Genomic DNA, 23,026 nt, shown 5'->3' on the forward strand with positions numbered 1-23,026 from the left:
CTCATAGCAATCAATAATCAGGTGGTGTGGAGTCAGGGGAAAGTGTAGAAAGAAACTGCAGGGGAAATAAATAGCAGCATCACTTTTGAGCGTTTCAAATCAAATCTAAATACTTTATATCTTCCATCTCAGCTTGAGTGACAATTATTTACAATCCTGGCAATCAGTGGTTATTATAATCAAGTGGATACCAACATCATGCCACTTATTCTGAAGCCTGGAGGCATTTTAGTCATAGCCATTTTGAACAAGGGATGGATTTGACTGAGAACCAAGGAACGCAATGCCCGCCCACCTATGGCCGCAACCTGACAACACCCCAGGCATGTCAATCAAACCAGGCATGCTCTGGAACATACCTCTCTAATATATAATTAATTGCAGGATTATTTTCAGATGGACCACCAGAACTCTGATCAGAAAGAGTGAATTTAGTTCATGACTCCATAAAAAATGTATTCATTTTGTATTTAGTGAGAGAAGTTGATGCTTTTTGAATGTAAGTCAGTTGAAGCCAGATATTTTTAGGAGCCAGCCCCCGGTGGCCCTCAGTGGTATTGGACTTTAAGGTACTTATGCATTGAGTATACTATAGGCTATGGGTATAATATAATTTAAGTTTATATGCAACTTACATGTATTTAAAGTCGCTTCTATGTAGTGCATGTCTTCAGTGTCACTATTTAAATACAAAAGACTTCAAATATATTTTTACTTGTATAATACTCACCAAGAGTAGGGGTATATAAATGTGATCGGTCTGAATAACAACATGACATGCTGTAAAAAAGACCACATACAGAATCAACCTAATATTGACTGAAAACCACAGGTGCTCTTACCTTCCTGGGCTGAAAGTCATACTTCACACAGTGCTGGAAACCTTTTCCTTTAGACTTGAGTGATGTCACAATCAAGCAGTTACCGACAAAATGTGCAGAGTAGCCGATGCCCTTGCTGGTGCGAAAGCTGCAAACAGAGACATGTACACTATGTAAGGGTAACTTTAATTCATTTATCCACAAGGAGAATATAATGTAGTTACAAACCAACTAAGCTGGAAGGGTTTTCACGAACAAGTGATGCATTTTTGTGCCTTATTTCTTTGGACATCCCCTCCTTAACATGTCACGTATTCTGTCAAAACCAGTAAATGAAGCAAGATAGTGGCTTCACTGCATAATAACTTTGAGGTCAATATAATTTGAATTGCCTTGCACTGTGCAGACACAAAACAGTTTGCAGGAGTAACTAACAGGTAACTTTTAATATTCTTAAAATAATTATAATATTATGCCAAACCAATCAGAACAGGAAAATAGCTGATGTGAAACCACAGTGACAGTGAATTCCGCAGGCTTTGAAACAACTACCAAGGCGAGGATCACTTGAGGATGATCATAATATTTAGTAATGCTGTCAGTGTCTAATCTCTCCACTGTGGTCTTCCTTACACCCAACAAAGACACACGCCATCAGTACTGAGGATATGCAGACTGTATACAATATGAGCAGACCCTACACAGCCCACACAAACAACCTTCCTGGCTTGAACTGAGCATCTTTTTTTCTGCTGCTGACACATACTCAATACACTCCTACAGTCTTTATGTCTGCAGCAATCTTCCATCTTCAAAGACCCTTTCCACCCCCACCCTCCCCCCCACCCTCCCACCCCGCCAGGGATCATCCAAAACAAACAGACCTCTTTGTCATGGCAGACAAATAGAGCACAGGCTTTCACATTGTGGAGTGGATGGAGGGCCAGAAACGTACAGAGTCCCACACCTAGCTACCGCTAAGCAAGCCAAGATGCACTGGTGGACAAGCTTTTGAAGATACAATTCTTTTTTTGTTGTCTACATGCCCTGCCACTGAGCCGTGAGGCACTCGGAGCAGCGCATAAACAGGATTAGCTTGACATATCTAGCCCCTTTTGTGACTCTGTCAGTACGGAGTAGCTGCTACATGAATACCAACACCTTAGCATAGCCAATATTTTTTCCTTTTTTTCTTTTTGATGTTACACATCAGAGGAACACAGAGCAAGTCTTTCTAAATTGAATAGACTCTTTCATGTAAAATGTGAGATCCAGGTGAAAGTAATGGCAGCCAGTAGATGAACTGTTATCTCGGACCAATTATTTTTCCTGTTTAGCACAGCTCTTCCTTTTCATCTTTATCATACCCTTTCCTTTTCATTCTCTTCCACAACTCTTTTATATGTCCCATTATAGTCTGTGATTTTCTCCCTATGTTCCCCTAAAAAAAAAAAAAAAAAAGTACAGCACCCAAACATCACTGCACTTTAGGGAAATTGATTTTTAGCATCGATATTAACTTTCACAAGATCCTGCAACAACTGGTATGTGGGCCTTTATGTGGCAGATATTCAAATCTATATTAATACCTCCACAGTGTCGCTCAATGCAGCAATCCACCTCAATGGCAGACAGTTCCAGCTGCTGTAGTTCATTCCTGAATGGGATTCAATCTCTATAATCTCACCTTTTTTAAAAAAATTATAATTCATGACTATCATCTGGAAAAATCATACCCTTTTACAATCCACATTAGTCACATGTTACCCGTGTGTGAAAAGTAGTCTGTGTAAACCTCGTTTAACCTTGAAAAACAAGTTGCAGTGGTAATATGTTTTAGAAGCGAAAAATCACTGAAGGTCACAGAGTATTAGACAGCATATTGCTTTGTCAATAAAGGTGCTGGTAGCTTTATAGGTCTCTGCAGAGAGGGTATGATTTCTAACAAAAGGCTAAAGCAATTAGATTGATGAAAAACAGAAAATGTTCCTTTCTTTGGTGTCATAATGAAGGCTCACAGCACCTGTGAACAAGATGAGGGTGCACTGAGGATGTCGGAAACATGCAGCAGAAATGTACGGTGTTTTGTACTTACCAGTAGAGATATGGTTTGTCCTTGTCAACACTGATGTTATTCAAAGGATCCATTTTGAACCAGGTGTTGAATGTAAACCCGTTCTGATAAGGCCACTTAGCAATAGGAGGTAAAGCAATGGCCTAAAGCAAAGAAAATAAAGACAGCTGTTTAAAAATCTTTTGTAATGCCTCTAGAGCCAAATTAGTTGATACTTAAGGTAAATTACACTACAACACTTTATAGGCTTGAGTCAAAACTAAGGTGTTTACTAAACAAAACAAAAAAAATGAAAAGAGGAGCATCCAAATACTATTATATGAAATAACTGATCTGAGATTGAAAATATGTGGCGACCTCTGCAATGGTATTTGAAGACATGTTACCTTTGGATGATATTATGCTTCCATTTCATGCTGCATACTATATAATGGCAATACATCCAGCCATTAGTCTAGGTCTGTTCATAGCTGTGTCAATTTGCAATTACTCTCCAAGAATCTGGAGGGAGTTGCTAAAAAACTACTTTTAAACCATCAGTGAAAAATTACATTTAGTGACATTACTGTGATACTTTGTTTACTTGCTTTAATCAGCATCCTGCAGTGTGTTGATTAGAAATGCAGCAAGGCTTTGTGATCACGCAAAGTGAAGGAAAAACCCACTTAACAGCAAATGTATTGTCCTCCTCAGGCATCAAAAGCCTAATTACAGTGAGCCCAGAAGGCATTTAGGATATATGTTTTGTATATTGTAATATCTATGTTGTCTTTTGTTAGTTTGTCTTTTTTGGGTTTTTTTCAATAAATTGTCTTGGCAATCTGTTAGGTTCTAAAAAAAAATCTATTTTTGACAGAAAATATTAAAAATATGAAAGCTTACTGCTGCACTGCGACCAGGAAAGTTGAAGAAGGCATCTGGACCATGTCTCTGGGGCATCTGATTCAGCACCGACAACATTTTGACCGCATGCTTAGGCTGCACAGGTGGCAAAGACAAAAAGAGGCTTTCTCTGTCACACACCTTGCCAGTTAACTCATTCACTCATTCAGCAGTTAGTAAATTACGGCACAAGCCCCAAACAGATCTGTGTTGCTGGAGGCAACTCAAGTGGCAGTGTCAAACCATCACATATTAATGTCCAACTCTCTGCATCCCGGTCCTGGTACCACTTACCCAGAGACCTCCTTCGCCTTGTAGCATGCTGAAGAGCAACTTCAGTTCCTTCACTGTGATGCTGTAGCTGGCCAGCACTCCCAACATTTCCACCAGCAAGTCTTTAGGGGCAAGATAGCATACACAAATCACACATCGACAAGAGGAGAGAAGCGACCATCACCAAATACAGCTGCATTTTAGAGATATTATTATTCATCCACACAACACAAGATACTCTTATAGGGAAAACTATTAACATGCCTCAACATCTGAGATAATAGAAACTGTTTCACTTTAGTTTACAGTTCATTATCTGTGACACTCCATAAATTGTTTTTTCACTTAAAGGCAAAGAAATACTGCACTAAAAATGCATTTAATTTTAACATCTGAAGCATCATTTATAAGTTACACATGGTCTGAGTGTAATTTGAATCGTGCAACATATCAGTGACACTGACTTCAGTAGGCAACAGCACAATGATCTGAAAACAGAAAGCTCTCTTATTAATCAGAAAAAAAAGACAAAAACTCAGCTTCAACTATTAGTCCACACAGACAGTTCATGTGGTGCCAAAATTAATGGCTATGTGTCTACAACGCAAAAATTGTAATTAAATATATCTTAGATTCTGAATAAATAAAAGTGTTTTGAAAAACTAAAACCAACATGACTTACTACTAATTAACAGCACAGTGCTATTATTAAATCCAATTTGAATTCATATTTACTTTTTTAATGTCATTGGGATGTTTTGCAATAACCAAAGACAAAAACAAATTATTTAATTACCGACAAATAAAAGGAGATATGATTAAATAGTTCAAAAATGACGCAAATTAAAACATTTGCAAATGCAAACATTTCATTCTAATTTACGTCTCTTTCATTGTTCCACATTTTTAATATGTTTGAAGCAGCCATTCAATTCACCGCCTTCCTGAAGAGTTGGAGTTTTTCCATCCAAAAATCATTCTTGCAACGTTGCTAGTCTACTGTATAAAGGCATTATCTATTTAAAGATCCAGAGAGGTGGTTTAAACCATGCAGGCACAGCCCACATACCTGACAACAGCCAATCTGAAAATGGACATGCATGTGCTACCGCTGCCGTTAAACAAAATAAAGACCTGCTCACGTCATTATCATACCTGCAATCATGTCGTCCACGGAGCTCATTTTGAGCAGCACCTTTTGGATGAGGCCCACGTCAGTGCTTGTTTGCAGGTTTCTGACACTTTTTCGAAGAATGGCTGTGAACATGCTCCAGATTTCTGCCTGGCAGGTGATGTCACAGTGCTCCAACAGCTCCACCATGCAGCTGATGCTCTCCGAATCGTGGATGATGAAGTTCGCCTCCAGATCAAACTCACCACCCACCAACTGCAAAATAACGTGGGAGAAATGGGTAATGGGAGAATAGATTGCATTTAGCATTTCCTTTAAATGTATGGCAGTCATGATTATGAAATTTTAGTTGGTGATTGGAGCCTTTTTTTTTTGGCATTCAACATAAATATTCAGTACATTTCTGTTTGCCTTTAATTACACTCGGCATAAATGACATAAAGAACAACCTACATAGCAAACTATGACTGAAACGCAGTAAGAAATTACTGACAATGACATGTACTAATAATCAAAAGAAATAATGCACTATTGTGGCGCTAATTCTCCACTCATGCGCCATTAAACAACAGCAGAAGAAGGGGGGCACGAGGAAATTATGTCCTTGGAACAATCAAACCACAAATGGGGGAAAAAAATATGGGAATAGCGAAAGCAATATGACATTTCTGTTCGTTTCATCCAGCTATGTTTATAGAGACGGATATGCAAAATGATTGTGGTCAGGACAAAATAATCACAATCAGGGGATTATGTAATAATTGCGACAAACCTATTCATATGCAGGTTATATATATTCTGTGTTATGTTGATGTTATGCTCTAGCATGGAGCAACTGGGGTTAAACTGAACTTGTACACTCCTTTTCTTGATCAGGATTTTTCTTTTTCTACGGGGGATTAACCAATAGGATCCTTTCACAAATGTTCGAGGTCAGTTCCTCCTATAAGATTTTGATCAAAATTTAAGCACCCGTGATGATAAAACCGCCCAGCATTTAATGGAAAGAGGAGGGAAATGGAGTCACCAAAGCCCCACTTCCCCATTTGAGTCACAAAATATAATCACTATTGAGAAAGTAGAAAACAACAATCAATAATGTCATTCTTCAAGTCCAAAAAACCATGAAATTAGCCCTCTTAAAAAAGTGCATGGTATACAGTATATGAAGCGTACCGCCAACAACTTGCCAGTGGGCATCAAAGCAGGCAGGTGGAAAATGGGTCTAGATACCCAATGCTCTTTACTGTGATTGACAGGTAATAGCTAGGTAACAGCGAAAGCAGCCTAAACTAGTAAAACGAGAGACGAGTCCATTGAGGCATAAATCAAGCCTCACTTCAATCTTCATCAGACCTTGATCGTGCAATTACATTGCAATGATGTGTGTCGCTGGGCTGCTAGGAAATCCAAAAACAGTCTTTGTTCAGAGCGCAGAGTTTGTGCAACTACAAATAAAACTAAATTGAATAAAACCTGTATTCTCTCTGAGGTAGAATACATATCAATATGCATTATAAAAAAAAAGAAGACATTTTTCATCAGTAATTACCATATTACGGCCTCATTGATTCATACATTCAACTGTTATTGCAGACATGCAGATCATCACAGAATGAAACTTAGGTCATTAAAGGTTGTTCATACAGCACACGCAAAGAGGGGAAAATAGCCATGAGATCTACGCAAACCTCATCATTCTTCAGAGCTGTTGCCAGTAATTACACTATTCACGGGCATGTCACAATCCTGAGAAGTGGTGTAATTGCAGATTTAAATCCACAGAAGAATTTCCCCCCATTATGTTACAAGAGGTAAACAAGGACATGCATTCACTGATTACACACTTAACATGTAGACAGCAGAGCTTATCTGAGCCACACAAAAATTTAATCAATGAACAGTTTGCATACCTCTTCATTTTAGTGATGTAAAACCCATAATCAATGTGAAGGATCAAAATCAGGGACAAACAAGTGCAGACTAGGATTTGTTTTTATATTACAAAAGAAAAACATCGCTGCGACATAGTGAACACAACCAGTAACTTAAAATTAATTTTCCACCAACACATTCAAGAAGCACCTAAATGACTTTTATACAACATGGAGCTGCTTCATAAAGTACTTTGGTTGCATTACAGACTTAAAAATGTAAGTGGAAGTTATAGTGAAAAGTGATTAACACGTATACATGCTATGATTGCAATTTTCTTTCCAGTCAGAAGGGTCAGGGACCTCTGTTGCATGTCTTACTGCCTGACTTGGGTAGACGGTGCCTCTACTGGTTTGTATTGAGATGATGTTTTTTTGTTTGGTGCATGAGAGATTGATAAAATGTTGCTGCCACTGCCCAGCAAAAGTTAGGTGTAGCTTGCTTTAAGGAAAACATCCGGGTGACAGTTTAAAAGGTTGTTTGAATCAACGATAATCGATCCAAGTTTGTTAGATGTGTTATATTAGGATCAAATGACTACTCTAAAAGAGCGACATTGTTCTTCTGGAAAGATGGAGAACCTGCCAGAAAGATCGGTAACAGTCCGCTAATTATGCCTTCTTTGGAAAATAGCTGGAAACATTCCACTCTTAAATGAAAGGCATATGACAGCCTGCCTAGAGCTTATTTATGACATTAGACCTAACAGCACGAAAAGAAAACATTCTGTTGTCTGGTGAGAAAAACAACAAAAAAGAAACTCTGGCCTAAATACACCAAGAGAAAGCAAACAGCACGGCTCATCACCAGACTCGTACTGTTGAGATGATGATAAAGAAACACGACAGATGACCTCAGAAGGAGGTTTTCCAATTTTAGCATTACAATGACATTCTTGTCTTGTGACCAAAAATCTTTGGAGAGACCGGAAGGCTGCTATTCCTCTGACTCTATTTGTCAGGATCTCCACGTAACAATGGCACAAACAGAGCGCATAAATACATAAAGAGTGCGCTATCTGGTAAAGGAACAGACGACTTAGAGGTTTGACTGCTGCAAATGTCTGAATGTCTTAGTAAATTAGGCATTTCTGGGTTTTAGGTTCACTAAATCTATCTAAAAACATTTGAACTTTTACCTTATGTGCGTTATATGACAAAACGTTTTGTAAAAAGTGTCAGCCAAAGCCATGTATTGTATCTAACTATGCCAAGGACCGCGGCTAAGTTTGTGTTGCACAGTATCATTAAAAACACTTTCTGCAATAGAGACCACTGCTAAACGACTTAAAAAGGCAAAAAATAAGATACGCAAGGTAAATGTTCTCTTGCTCCAATACCCCTCCATCAAAATTAAATGTTTCATATCCTTTCTGACTTCCTGCTGGCTCACCAGGACCCATCAGACATACTACAAAAGCAGGAAACACCGACAGTGAGAGAATGTGACAGCAGAGTAATTAATTTTGCGCCTATCTCTCTACCCTGGATGATATCTGATAATAGCACCCTGCCAGCCTTGGTCTGTTTACCACAGTTAAGCCTAACAGTGGCTCAGTATCCTGGCGAGATGGAGTTCTCCTCAGCGAAATCCTCTCTCACGGACACAGATGATCGAACCATCAGTAATCTGCATGATAAAACTCCTGCTTTGTGAAATCACTGAGTCTTATAGACTCAGATACAAATGAGTCAGGACAGTCAACCAGTTTCATTTAACAATATTGCGTAACTGATTCACAATATTAGGTGCTGCTATTATTTGTTAAATTCCATGTGTCGAATTGTAAGTATGTTTCCCAATGGGGACTTAAAGCTAGTAATTAGCGGAAGATTTCTCCTGTTCCACCAGAATGGAACTACATTCCCGTCCTCTGTCCGTCCCGTTCTTGTGAATGCAATACAGTGAACCCTCGCTATAACGCGGTTCACCTTTCACGGTCTTGTGCTTCACGGATTTGCATCCATTGAAATCACATTACGACTATATGTAATGTAGATATATTTAATGTCCAGTTCTATCTATTTCAATTGTAAAATAAAGGTTACTACTTCACGGATTTCGCCTATCACGGTTTCTATTTGGAACGTAACCCCCGCGAAAAACGAGGGTTCACTGTATATGGAGAACGCCTGGTGGAAATTTTTGTTCAAATTTGGCCAAAATATTCACTTAGTACCAACCTAAGATTTTAGTGTTTGAAGATCAAAGGTCAAGGTCACCGTCACCTTACATCAGCCTGTGAACGCAATTATTCAGGAATGCCTTGAGGGAATTTCTTTAAATTTGTCTGTTTGCATTCGCACTGCCAATAGGAAGCCTGAAACGATGTAAGCCGGCCAGCAGTTGGCAATTTCTCTTCTGTATAATGTACAACAACAATAGTCCATTACTCTGTGTTGTTAAATTTTGTAAGGCAATAAATATGCAGTTTGGATTGTTTGAATTGAGGTTGTATGAGGTACTTATCCATAGTCAGTATATTACCTGCAGTAGACGGGAGTCGGCATGTGCCCAGTTTAGAGAAGCAGCCAGCTGTACTGGCACGGAAGTCAAGCAATATACTGCTGTAAACAAGGTCAGCAACAAAATGTATTTTAGCCACCAAAAATAGGCTCAATTAAAAACATCAATAAAAATTAAATAAAATGTAAGGTGTGTGTTATATTTAGAATATTTGTACTGCTTTACCTCGCCGTCAGATAGTGTTTTCCCACAGGGGAACTGCGGTTTTATTGCCCTCTCCAAAGAAGACTACCATGATAAAACCATGCAGAACACGGCTGGTCTACTGCGTCCTCGATCAATTAGTGTTGTTTGTGTTGACGTGCGAGTAGATTCGCTCAGAACTAATGCTGTAAAACACCACCACGCAATTACAACTAACCGATTGAGGCAGCAGTAGACCAGTAACTTCCCGTCTTCTGCAAGGTAAAAATACTGTCAAAGGAGTCAGGTGGCTTTGAAGAGAGCGATATAACAGCACAGCTCCCCTGTGGGAGACAGTAAAGCAGGGAACCAATTGGCATACACTTACATCTCTATAGTTGCCCTTGTGCTGCGAAAGTACTTACCCTGAGGTAGGAGCTAAGGAGTTGTAAGAATTACAGTGGTTCTAAGTTCCTGCAGTGCGGACACAAAAAAAGAGGGTACTTCTTCAAATAGTTCTTAGAACTGTGAGAGAGTTTCTTCCGCCTGAAAGCGCCTTATGTTGCCATGAATCTTTGTTGTAAACCTGTGCTGTGCCTCTGTTATTGTTGCTGTTTGACCAGGCGATTTCAAATTTAGCTTGATTCATTAGTAAAGTGTATCCTGTTTATCACAGCAAAAATGATTTCAATAATTTTCATTGTCAGCTTCAAAAATTCCAAATTCAAAGATAAAATCAGTATAGAAGATACATCTCCACAGCCTACACATCTGTACAATTATTTGATGTCATAACATACTCAGTCTATTCATCCATATTGAAGAGATGAAGAAGTCTGCATTTGACTTATATTTGGTTTGGAGCATCCAATCAATGGTTCCACATACAGACACTAAAAGGAGGAAATTGAAAAATGATGGGCTCTGACTGAAGTCTTTCAGATGCTGTAAGTGTTTGAGGTCTGTGTTGCAGTCGTGGTGAAAGACAACTTGTCAGTCAGCATGTCAAGTGTCATCTTAGGCATTTTTTATGCTTTGCACACCCACCCAACCAATTCACGTCGTTTCACACTCAAATTTAAATGTAATTTAATCTTTTGACATGTATTTGAATGCACCGTCAATTAACATCAAAGAGGCATTGAAGTGTCTACATAGAGTGAACGCATTGAACTGCAGGAGCACACAAAAGACATACACTTTTACAGCTGTGTGAAGACCCAATGTAACTGAGAGGCTCAAATTCAGTAGCCAACATTTCTAACTGTGCCGACAGCAGTAAAGCTAACACATTTCTCTGATCCCGGGAGAGGGAACCACAGGAGGAGGAAAACCTGCTTCCCGTAGCTAAAGCTAATCATGTAATTTCAATTAAGAATATCTGCTATGGATTATTAAGACACCCAGAAGCTTAGTGTAGCTGCGGGTCGATGATTCGAAAAGCAGAGAGAAAGGAAACAACTCTACAATGTGAGGCAGGAGAGTAGTACCGCTTAAATTAAGCTCTAACTGGTATCCATGAAGCTACAGCTGGCAGACGTCAGGGTGGCTACACTGGAGTTGAGTGACAGCTAGTTCCTTTCACTGTCGAACAGAAACTCAGCACCAAGGAAGGCCTCGGCACTTCTTGCCTTCACAAGCCACAGGTCAAACAGATCAGCAGTAATGTCTTTCAGTCACCCTTGTACATCGAGGGATCACCGAGCTGCTCACAAGCACATATGAGGTTAGTTCCTTTCACCTGTCTGACCTGCAGAGAATGAGATCCTGTGATGTCACATATAATTTAGCACAGCTTGTTGTATCTGAGGAAATGAAAGAAGCTAAGCCATTTTAGTGTTTGTTTGTTTTCTGATGTGGGAAAAGCATTCCACTAAGCAGGCATTTATTTTACTTTGCCTAATTGCCACTGAGGCACAGAATTAAGAGAGTTACATCTGAGCACCCAAGAAACCCCCCCCCCCCCACACACACACACACACACACACTTTCTACTGCTTCTGATTAGGCCAGGGCGAAAGGCTTGCTGTCGCCATGGTGACCAGCAGCAAGGATTAGACTTGAGACCGCTTCCAAGGCCTACTGTGGCCACTAAATTGGGTGAAAATAAATAGAAGTGATGTCCTATTTACAAAGACTCATGGTGTAGTGTGAAAGTTGTAATCAAAAGAGATGTGGATAGAAGAAATGCCCCCCCCCCCCCCGCCCTGAATAGTTTAAATTAATACATTGAGAAGTCTTCCTGGTTGAAAGACATGTTCATCGAGTCTTCTAGACAGTAGCAGGTGTGCACTAGACTAGTAATGTCCATCCCGTCAAGATTGTTGTTTGTTATTATGAAATGTGAAAATGTCCTCTACCTTTTTTTCAAAATTGTGTTTTTACCCCTAAAAATCTCTACATCCCCAAACTGGATTCTCTACAATTACAGAATGCATTGGCAGGATACAAATCCAGGTATGATCCTCTAAAGTTTTGCCCGAGGATAGTTTTGAACTTACACCAAAAAGGCTAGAGGCAAGTGTTCATGAAGAGCTTGGCACATTAGTTATGATGTTTAGTGTTGCTGCATTCACAAGCAGGAGATCAAACCACAAAAATGAACAACAAACATCCACGGATGCCATCAAAAAGATGGTACAACAAAAGCACTGCAGGTACTTGGAAGACACACCCGGGTGAGATTCTGCTACAGAATCAGAAAAGCCTTCAGCTCACTTGTATTGTGAAACCAATGCAGTCAAAGGGATAAAGTAGGATGAAAAAAATGTGGTGCACAGAGGTAAAGAGGAGAAAACAATGAATCAACTGACCATTCTGCAGCCACCGAGTGCTTTGCAGCACCGGAGGGAGTGAAGCACAAAGCATCCATACAAAACACTTGGAATTTCCAACAACTCTGCTACCTTCTTCACAGTCACTCCAAAAAACAGTCTTTCAAGCAGCACTGAGGCAGATGTGTGTGTTTGAACTCGTCGGGACTAAAAGACATAAAAGAGAATGTTATGTAATTATACCACACTCTGAAAAAAACACACTAGTATAAGCAAAGATTGTAGAAAATATACAACAGCCATTGTCTAACTAACAAAGTAAGTATTTTGAGTCTGGAAAACTATTTTATACAAGAGATTTTACTCAAGTTTGAAGAAAAAGAAACATCCAAAAAGTGGAGTGTCATTTGACCACAGCACAACTGCCAACCTGACAGTTATTAGCGTTTAGTTCCAGGCTTTCTTCAGAGTATAAGGGCTAAAACATGTGACTTAGAAAGAAACATTTATAAAGATGTGATGAGAAACATAGCATGCGTTGGGATAAAATGGCCCCTGCAGGTAACTATTGTGAAGAGTTGAGCTGGTCTACCCAGGGCCATTTTTTTCTTTAGTTTGAAAATGTTACAGAAATTAAAGGTCAGGCCGTTTAAGGCACTGGGATTGGAACATTGAAGGGGAACTGTCATATATATATATATATATATATATATATATATATATATATATATATATATATATATATATATTTATATGTATAAGAAATCAGTTTATTGCCCCTGTGGTTCCACTGAGTTTGATGAATGGCATTCACATCAATACTGAACTATGCTAATGACCACACTAACGCCGTTTCTATCCACTCTGCTTCACTGATGAGTTAAGCACCGACAGAGCTGCAGCCTGGTATGAAGTGAGAAAATATTTATTTCGTCTCCCTTAAAAAGGCAATGATGGTCTAGAGAACACATGGAGATGTATGTTTGTCTCCGTGTTTAGTTTGATACAGAATTATAAGCAAAACTTCAATGAAATAAAAATACCAGACTTCTAAAGTACGAGTTGCTCCCTGGGACCTCGGACGGCCTGTCACAATGGACACAAGTGTGAAGAATAAGGAACTCTATGTTAACAACAGGAAGAGACAATGTGAGAGACAGAACGCTATTCAAATGAAGCTTGCTTTTACAGTTTGCTTGCATGTCATTTTCATAAAAAGATGAGCGAGAGAAACAGACAGAGAAGGACTTACAATAGATATGACAGTCTCTGAAGTATGACAGTTGCAGAGGACCATATCTTGCTCCTGACATGCTTGAGAGACTGGAACACTTCCTCATTTTCTACTTAATCATGATTCATATTTGCATAGCCAGCATCACGCAACCGTGTGAAAACTGAATCTACTCAACTCAGGCCAAATATTTAATACTGGGCCCTGAATGACGGCAGCGCAGGGACCCTGCACACGTGCTGATCTCTTGATTTCATGCTACAAAATTACCAAACACAGCCGGGGTCTGTTGCAAATCGACCAGCCACATCAACATAGAAAGGGGCATCAGCCGGAAGTTAAAACCAATTATTTCTCGTCTTGCCGCAGACTGCGAACAGATGTGCACGTCATAATAGAGATTAGAGTTCATGACTGAGGTGGGAGGACACGGACTACCTCCACTGTATTGTGTCTGCCGCCGTGCGTGCGACACCTGTAGTCCCATTTCCTTCGCTAAAAATGAAGCTCAGTCTTACAGATACCAGACAGCAGCCACCTGGTATGTCTGGCTTTCTGAGCACACCTTCTGCCATACAGTTAAAATGGGGATGCACAGTAAGACTATATTTGACATCCATATGCCTGACAGTGGTTGAACAGAATGACAAATTTGCTGACACTTTGTTTTCACACCGTTCAGACAACAGTGGCGAAATGCAGAGGCAATGTGCCTAAAAAAAAACCTGAATGCTATAAAATGAGGCATGAACACAAACAAAAGCAGCAACAATAAAGTTGACAGGGAACCTACTTTAATACCACTATCCCATGGTTACAGCTGCTGTTTCTACACTATAACGGGGGAATTATAGTGGCATTTATTCACAGAGCCTAAACAGGAGTGCTCACTGTTTGATTACATTTAAATAGAGATTAACGCAAAACCTACCAGGAAGCAATGGGAGGCCTGGAGAGGATGTGACCTGAATCATTGAGTAACTCCCTCCCTGTATGCGCTCAGACTGTGATTGTGAGATCAAGGGGGCCTGTGTATTGTTTGTGGAAACACTGCTAAAGATTTAAAGATCACAGTGTTTATGCTTCACTGAACTGGATGCATGGAGCATACAGATGTGTCGAACAAGCCCCCAGGAAACTGAAGATGAAAGCTGTTTCATAATCACTCTGTCTAACAGTGAAGCCATATAAGGAGGGATTTTGGAAAATCTTTACAGTTCACAGAGGTGTGTTGTGTTTCTTCCCTTCTCTGAATTTCATTAAGAATTGCAGAAGCACATCATCTTTCTTTAGACTTCTGCTTGTCAGTTCAGTAAGCCCAGCTGATAAAGTCGTCAGTGTAGTCACGACATATCTGCAAACCGCACACTGACACAGTAAGATTTCCATGTTTTGCTTTGCAGGGAATAAAAGAATCAAAGACAACTTTCAGACAATGTTGTTTCATTTAAAATGGATTTGAATACAACATGTGCTTCAAAATAAGAATAACAATACAACAGGCCATTAATGGTCTCATCTGACTGCACTCTGTTGCCCATGCAATCCCATATCAACAATTCATTATTCCTGACAGTTAATGTAACCTTTTGTAAACTGTATTTAATGGTGTTGATTGCTGGTAAATTGTTTTTCTGTGCATGTGACCTTTTCAAAGTCAAGTCGCCACTTAAAATCGGCACTAATTTCAATGTTTTTCTTCATTACTTCAGTACTTATTTCTAAATAAGGACGATAAACAAAATTCTAATCATTGGAATAGTAAACAAAACTGACCAATGATCATGAGTAGATATAACTGCCGTTTAAGGTTGTTTCACCATTATTATTATTGACTGATTCTTGTGTTTAGTGTGTATATAAAACATTTTAACTGTGGCATAAGGCTGGTAGATGCGAACCAAACCCTACATTGCACATTTTAATATTTTTTACTATTTTCTCTGAATTTCCAGGAGGTTTTCAGAACAGTGAAATGAAGAAAAAAAAAACAACCTAGGTTTTCGACAACGTGAGAAATCTGCTCTCCCTCTTTCAGCCTGAAAATCTCATAAGCACTTCACCGTACACTAGTTTCAAGTTGAGAGGGAAGGTCACAGTAGAGGATATTTTCCACTGACGAGATCTCATATAAACAACAGAGTTCCCAGGAGCAGCGAAGCAAACATAAAATTGAAGACAGCTGTTGATGTTGATCCACCTCCAAGCATGAAAGTGTTTGATGTCTTGGTGGCAAAATTACAGGGTTGAATCTAGGCGAGTTTAAAAGTGTTTAATCCCAGTGCTATCTTTACTACGATCAGTTGGTGTTTAGCTCAACGTAAATGAATGAGAATAAACCACAGAAGTAACAGGACAACATTTCTTTTGTAAAATTGTCTAAAAGAGAAGTCTATGGTTCATCTTGTTTTTGTTGCTTCTTAAAAAGGCATACATGCAATCAGCTTTTGCCAACTATCTTCTTAAACAATGGCTTTCTGTCCACATAGCAGGCTTTATTAGAGATAAATTTAAAAATGTTGAGATGAAACATATCAGTCAGGTCAGTTATTGAGAACAACTGCTGATATCCACCGGTGCCGGTGCCGGCAGGATTACATTTCAATGTAAGCAAACAATTTTCCCACCGACTAGGTTGATATTTTTTTTAATTAAAGCTAGTTTACTGTCGAGCACTCTATGCCATTGAACTATTGCTTGTAGAGTATTTTTCTCTTTCTATGTAGTTGCAGCTTGGTGTGCTGACTAAATCCTGCAGCAACACATTTGATTTTTGCATTTGGTATATTCATATCATGGTGTGACAGGTAGGCCAATATGCTCTTGTCAAAGTCTTTGTTGAAATGTTCCAAAAGTGCACATTTCAATCACCAAAATCTATTCAACTTGGTTGCTGTATTCTTAAAAGTTACAAAGGAAGAGGGCAAGAAGGGAGGAGCTCGAGAAAACGATATGCTCCGGGACCAATCACAGTCATGTTACTCTGCAGCAGATACGTCTAATGAGCAAGCAAGCGAGAGAGAAAGAGACGGATTCATGTTCTTTAGCACAAACGTTACTGACTGAACACCCCCAAAAAACTCGGTCTAGTCAATCTGCATCACAACGTTAGTGAGTGGATGCAGCCAAAAAAGGGTACACATCCACTGTGACTGTTGTCACAATTACATTTTCAAGAATGGCTATTAAACAACAACAACAACAAAAAAAATCATTAAAAAAAACAAAATGTTTGCATGGTGTGTACAGGATTACAGCTGCAGGCGTCAGTTTCCAACAGCAATGAAGACCAACATTTACTGTGTGTCTGAAGTGTTCTGAAGTATGACCTGTGAGAAGATGAGGGACGACAGCTCCATTGTGTTTGTGAGTGAAGTGGAAATCAGGCTGGCAGAGAGTAAAATAAGCCAATATGTTTACTGATTGTATTTCTGAAAAAAAAAATAAATAAATAAAACCGCCAGAACAATAGCAACCGCAACTGTCACTGAGACCTCGGCTGGGTCAGTGCAACAAGAAGAGGGAGAGCGCGGTTGTAAAGGAGACGGAAAATGAACAGTACGACTCAGGCTACATTATAAAACTGGCAGGAGACAGGGGTTAGTAGTACATCATAATTTAGTTGGATATATATGTATTTCATTCATTTTTGTTCATGCTTGCCTTTATTTAGGATCATAAACATCCAGGAGCTTTCAGTGAGGAGACTTGCACTACTGCACTCCATTTGTGTGCATCATGAGCAGACTCTGAACTTCTTGATCTATCCTCACCTTTTCAACCTTGTTCTAATGCTTGAGAAGTTTTTTTTCTGCCTTGACAAGAGCTGCTACAATTATTTCACTCACAGAGTAAACTATATCAAATCAAATGTCGCACAGCAAAATATATTTGTGATCTATTGAAGAAGAGAATTTGTGATCAAACAGAGAAAGCAGATACAAAGGACTTGAATATTAAAGTGTCTTTCCAATGTCAAGTGGAACAGACATTACATTTGGAAAGGTGAATATGTTCGCTGTTCACATCTTCTCTGCCAAATACATTAAGGAGAAAATGAAAGGTAGCAAAGAAAGTGAAATTTGTCTGGCTGCCAGGGTTTATAGCAAAATGGTTGGGTTGTTTGCTCATGCTTCTACATACATTAATAGCATGACCTCTACTAACGTCTCCATGAAAATGTAATAAATGGAAATATGTGTGGTGTGGTGTGGAAAAAAAACTTGAAATTGAAGGATAAAGATGTAATGTGATTATTCATGACCTAACGTTTAACCTACAGACTACCATGGAATCGCTTTAACACAAAACTACAGACAGCATTTGAAGGACAGTTGTAAAATTTTGGTGGTGAACTGTATTTATTTTGAAAAGACAGTTCTCTCTACAAGCTCGGAGATATAGACATTATTCAGATCCCAAAAACACAGAGGGGTCAAACATTTAGTAAGTTTGAAGGTGAAACCTTGGATCAATGAAAAATCTCACTTTCAGAACATGATGTCAAATAAAACAAATAAATAATTCACAAGTTTTCACCACCCAGAATATACTTAAAGTTGATCAGGAAATACCAAAACAAAATAATAATACAGGCTTTAAGGACTTAGTAAGGTCCTGAAAGATTATCTCCATGTGGAGGCTATGATGTGCCACATTACTGCAATAACAAAGAGGCAGTGGAACAGCGAGATCCCCTCAGCTCCTACCCCTGACACTCGCTGCCTGTCTTGATTCCAGCACCAAGGACAGCTCTCTTCTTGTGGAACCCAGTAGAGAATCAGTGCTGAACTTCTGACGTGCCAAACGGGAAGGTCCGCTTTAACTGAAACTGACAGGTTTAGCTTTGTAACGTGGAGTTCTCTCTTTCTATGGGTTCATGAAGGTGTAAAACGCATTCATGCGGCGTCTTCACTCAGCTCCTCAGTTGCATGCCAAATTCTGTTGCGTGGAGCAGCCAATGAACATAGCATAGGAGTGAGGCCTTTCATCTGTGGCCGGTCTTCAAATTAAACTGCATGACTGATACCAACTAAAACGGGGATCAAAGCCCAATAATGCTGGTCTGTTTGTTTTTGAATGGCACTTAAGAAAAGAATATGGGAACACTTTACTTTTGGGCCACTAATTAATCACACATTTTAGCCCGCCACACAGCAGGCTAGTCGGAAAGCGTGAAGGTGGGGGGGGACTCCCCAAGCCACGCTGCTTTTCCTATCTCATATTCACAGCTTACTGTGTGGCAACACAGGCCTGTTTACTATTCTGGTGGGTTATATCATGTGGTCGTCCCTCTAATCCCTTGAAATGCTTGGAATTGTCAAACAGGAGAAGTGCTCACCTCTCCGGGGGGGAGGGGGGGACGAGAAAATTTAAAGGCAATCTTGCAGGAAATATATCTTGCTGAAAGAAAAAGCCTGTGTTGTGCGAGCATAACTGGAAACCTGACTGAACGATAGTGCTAGTCACAGAACAGACACCATCCAGCCTGACCTGATAACAACTCCATAACACCCAGGAATGAAACCATCTATAAACAGTCAATAAAGGATTCTCTGCCTAATTTGATGGACACCAGAGGCATCAAACATACAAACAAAATGTAAAAGTAACATCTTATGTACATCATTTGAATGGTAACAACCATTCACAATCAACAAAGAAAAGCTAGAGAACCAATTCTGCTGTCCAAAAACTGCAAGCCTAAACTAGCACCTATAATAATTTAGTTCTCAATCTGAGCTAAGATAGATGGTCACCTTGACTGTACTCTGCATGCACTGCAGCACATTCCTCAGTACATATTTGTTGATGCAGTCAAGCCATGTGATATAATCCCATAATATACAGGAGACAAGTGAAACAAAAGCATCTTCCTCCCCATCTCTGAACGCGCAAGTATCAACCAAGCTCCTCTAATTCCCAGTTAATTAAGCACATTGGATAAGGAGCAACAGTTGTGAGCTTGTATTAACCCCATTGACCTTGAGATATAATTTGGCTGAAATTGAGCTCACATTTTAGGCACATCGCACCGGATGAAAGAGACAGCTGGGGACAGGCACAACAGTCAAGTCGTTTTCTTTTTTATGATTAGTCTGCACAGTTTCCTCCTGCTGCATAGTGCTGTCAAAAAACATATGCTTTCCTGATGCCGTGTATATCGCAAGGCGCATTCATCCATGCTGCCAGTTTCCATCTGGAGAGGAGAGAAGAGGAGAGGAGAGGAGAGGAGAGGAGAGGAGAGGAGAGGAGAGGAGAGGAGAGGAGAGGAGAGGAGAGGAGAGGAGAGGAGAGGAGAGGAGAGGAGAGGAGAGGAGAGGAGAGGAGAGGAGAGGAGAGGAGAGGAGAGGATATACTGCTGATATAAACATCACTTGCTTGATAGAGGAAAGAAAAGTACACTGCAATGCAGACACCAGAGGCAGAGATAGAGAGGGGAGACGGAAAACAGAGAGGGTTGAGATGGACCTTCAGAAGGAAAGACCGGCAACAGATGAAAAAGGTTATGACAGTCGAGAGCTCTTTACTCTGTCCTCTCCAGATCCTCAAAGCGTCACTTCTCTTTCCGGGCAAGGAATGGGACAAGATGTCCTCTAGGTTAAAAACAGGGATCAGTATGCAGGTCACAGAACCAAACCAGAAAGGAGGGGAGTGGAGGAGAGGAGAGTGGTGAAGACAGTCCACAGTGTTTACTGCAGCAATCCCCCATTTCCTCTGTCTGACCACAACACTAATGAGGTTGTTTCCTCAAAGACAATTCATCACACCCTGACAGTGAGCCGCACGGGTTCCTTTCACAGAGCGGTTATGACATTGTCCAACAACATATGTCAACCCAGATAATATCAGTGGTAAACATACAGTACTCTACAAAAATAAAAGATTGTGTAAAATGCATGTGCTAGAATCATTTTTCTAAGTTCAGTTTTCTCTTTGGTTGGCAGAAGGTGCAAACACTGCAAACACTGTTCAAAATAACTGAAACTTGCCAGTGAGGTTAGAGCTGGTGTGATTCTTGTAAAGAGAAGGTCATAAGACAAAGTAAAAATCACAAGAAAACAAGTAACTAAACTGAAGTCAAACCTCTGCCTTATAATGAGACAAATATTTTATGAGGGGCAGTTTGGTAAATTACCTTCTTCCCACTGGGTTCATGTGCAATTAGCTAAGTAAAAAAAAAAAATGTATACAGTAGTACATTTTCCTTATTAAAATTCAAAAAGGAAAAATGTAAGCATTTGTGCCCTGAAACCAGAATAGAGCACTTGTCACTTCAGCACCTAATACATGCAAAAGCACTGCTAAGCATGCCCCTTTTTCTTTCTTTTTTGGACTCTATCTCCCTAATTCCCACACTCACAGATCCTTGCCTGAGGCATGTACATTTAAATCCCCTTAATCATTCTCCCCTTTAACATCATTTATATTTAAATGTTACACCAGCCAACACTTCAAGGACCATTCTTCCACAACGGAGATATCTGACAAGCCCAGTCAACTGAGGCGTTCACATCCAACCAATCTCAGCCTCCTAACATCAAAATGTTTCAAATTTAGAGTTTAAACTTTAACAACATATGGAAGAAGGGAGCATTTTCTGCACGTCTAATGCAATCTTTCACAAGATAATCAATGAAATAAAACGATTATATAATGTGATGATAATAGCTGTAAAGGGAAAAGAACAATTTGTTTTACAGTGTGTTGGCTGGTTAGCGAGCATACACCGGGTCAGACAGCGGTAAACACAAAAAGCAAGAGGGTGGCAGGTGAGGATTAAATGGAATTAGGACTCTGGTTGTCCACACATAATTATGTACTAGATGTTAGAGCGTGCTCAAATAACAACCAGCAGATGAGGACAATTAATGAGCGGTTGGATCTTATTTTAAGTGCCTTTGTAGCAGCAGAGAGCAGGGCGTTTTGCATATTCAACATCGGGATGAGGCTGGGGTTAAGTAGGATGCGCTGTTGTCGCTTGGTGCAGGTACATTAACAGCTTCATGGGAACTTCAAAGGCTCACCCAGTCAAGGCATGTTACTATAGAGGGAGGGCTCTGCTGCCCTTTAATGCTGTTTGTGGTCCAATAGAAAAAATATTCTGTCCAATTATATCTAAAGAATTTGTTGAGATGCTTCTCCAATTCACTTCAAGGTTCTTAATCTTAAAGGTTCAGTGTGTAGAGTTCAGGGGGATCTGATGGCAGAAATTGTATATAATATTCATAATGATGCTTTCACTAGTGTATAATCACCTGACACTCCGAATAATTGTGTTGTTGTTGTTGTTGTTGTTGTTGTTTTACCTTAGATCAGCCCTTTACATCTACAAGGAGGCAGCTATGTTTCAACAGTAGCCCAGAAGGGACAAACCAAACACTGGCTCTACAGACAGCCTTTTGCCCTTTTTGTGGCCTTTGCAAATTCTCTTACACACTTGGAAGAGGAGAGTGAGGGAAGGGGTGTTCAGTTCACCACGAGATGCCACCAAATTCTACAAACTGCTCCTTCCACAGTGACAAAGGCGAGTGATACGAGCAGCAAGGTCTCTTACTGCATGCTTTCCTCCAAAACAATACGTTAGGACACACTGGCCATTTGATTGACATTTCTAACTAAGCTGTCACTCTTCACTCTACATACTGTTCCATACTGTCTTTCTACAGGATTTTATTGACTAGCCGTCTCTCTCCTCACTGCTTTCCATTTCTTGAAGCATCAGCTGTCCCCTCTCATCACTCCCCGCTCCACAAGGGCACGTCTGGCCACTTCACCCAATCTCAACACCTATGAGCCTCTGCAGTTGTGCCTTTCTCCCCCCTGGTCCTACAGTGTAATTACTTCACTGCTTAGAGCCTGGCCCACCTGCCTGCCCTGTTGGTCCTAGAAAATTCATGGTCATTACCCAGAGACAAAAGAACAAAATCTCATCCCATGCTGGACCCCATACGCTCCACTTCACTCCAACAGTTGAAGCATGAGCATTAAAAGTTAGCCAATGTGCACATCATATTTTTATTTTTTTTCCCTTCCGTGTTCAGCTTTCATTGAGCAGAAGTATCCATCCAACACAGAACTGTTCATGTATTCAAGAAAAGAGAAAATGAAGAAATCTCTGCTCTTTTTGTCAGGATTCACACCTTCGGCTGCTTGTATAGTCCATGATTCTCTTCCCATGCGAGGCAGAATATTAAACCACAGAGTGGTGAATTTATAAGAAACATTAAAGACACAGTGGATCTTTAATAT

At 39.9% G+C, this 23,026-nt stretch overlaps 1 protein-coding gene across 1 annotated transcript in view; it reads right to left on the bottom strand.

The window, feature by feature from the left end:
- Positions 1–23,026, bottom strand: part of nbeab (neurobeachin b) — a 185,485-nt gene that overhangs the window by 137,311 nt on the left and 25,148 nt on the right. Inside the window, exons 2-6 of the mRNA XM_069707305.1 lie at positions 5,206–5,437; positions 4,072–4,172; positions 3,778–3,873; positions 2,917–3,038; positions 843–969 (exon numbers count right to left, since the gene is read on the bottom strand). Coding sequence (XP_069563406.1) covers positions 843–969; positions 2,917–3,038; positions 3,778–3,873; positions 4,072–4,172; positions 5,206–5,437 — 678 coding nt within the window. The remainder of the gene's footprint in view (positions 1–842; positions 970–2,916; positions 3,039–3,777; positions 3,874–4,071; positions 4,173–5,205; positions 5,438–23,026) is intronic.

The sequence above is a fragment of the Brachyistius frenatus genome, unplaced genomic scaffold, assembly GCF_029030835.1.
Source record: "Brachyistius frenatus isolate BFR_SWC_R1_liver_20210118 unplaced genomic scaffold, ASM2903083v1 Contig_68, whole genome shotgun sequence".
Lineage (NCBI taxonomy): Eukaryota > Metazoa > Chordata > Actinopteri > Embiotocidae > Brachyistius > Brachyistius frenatus.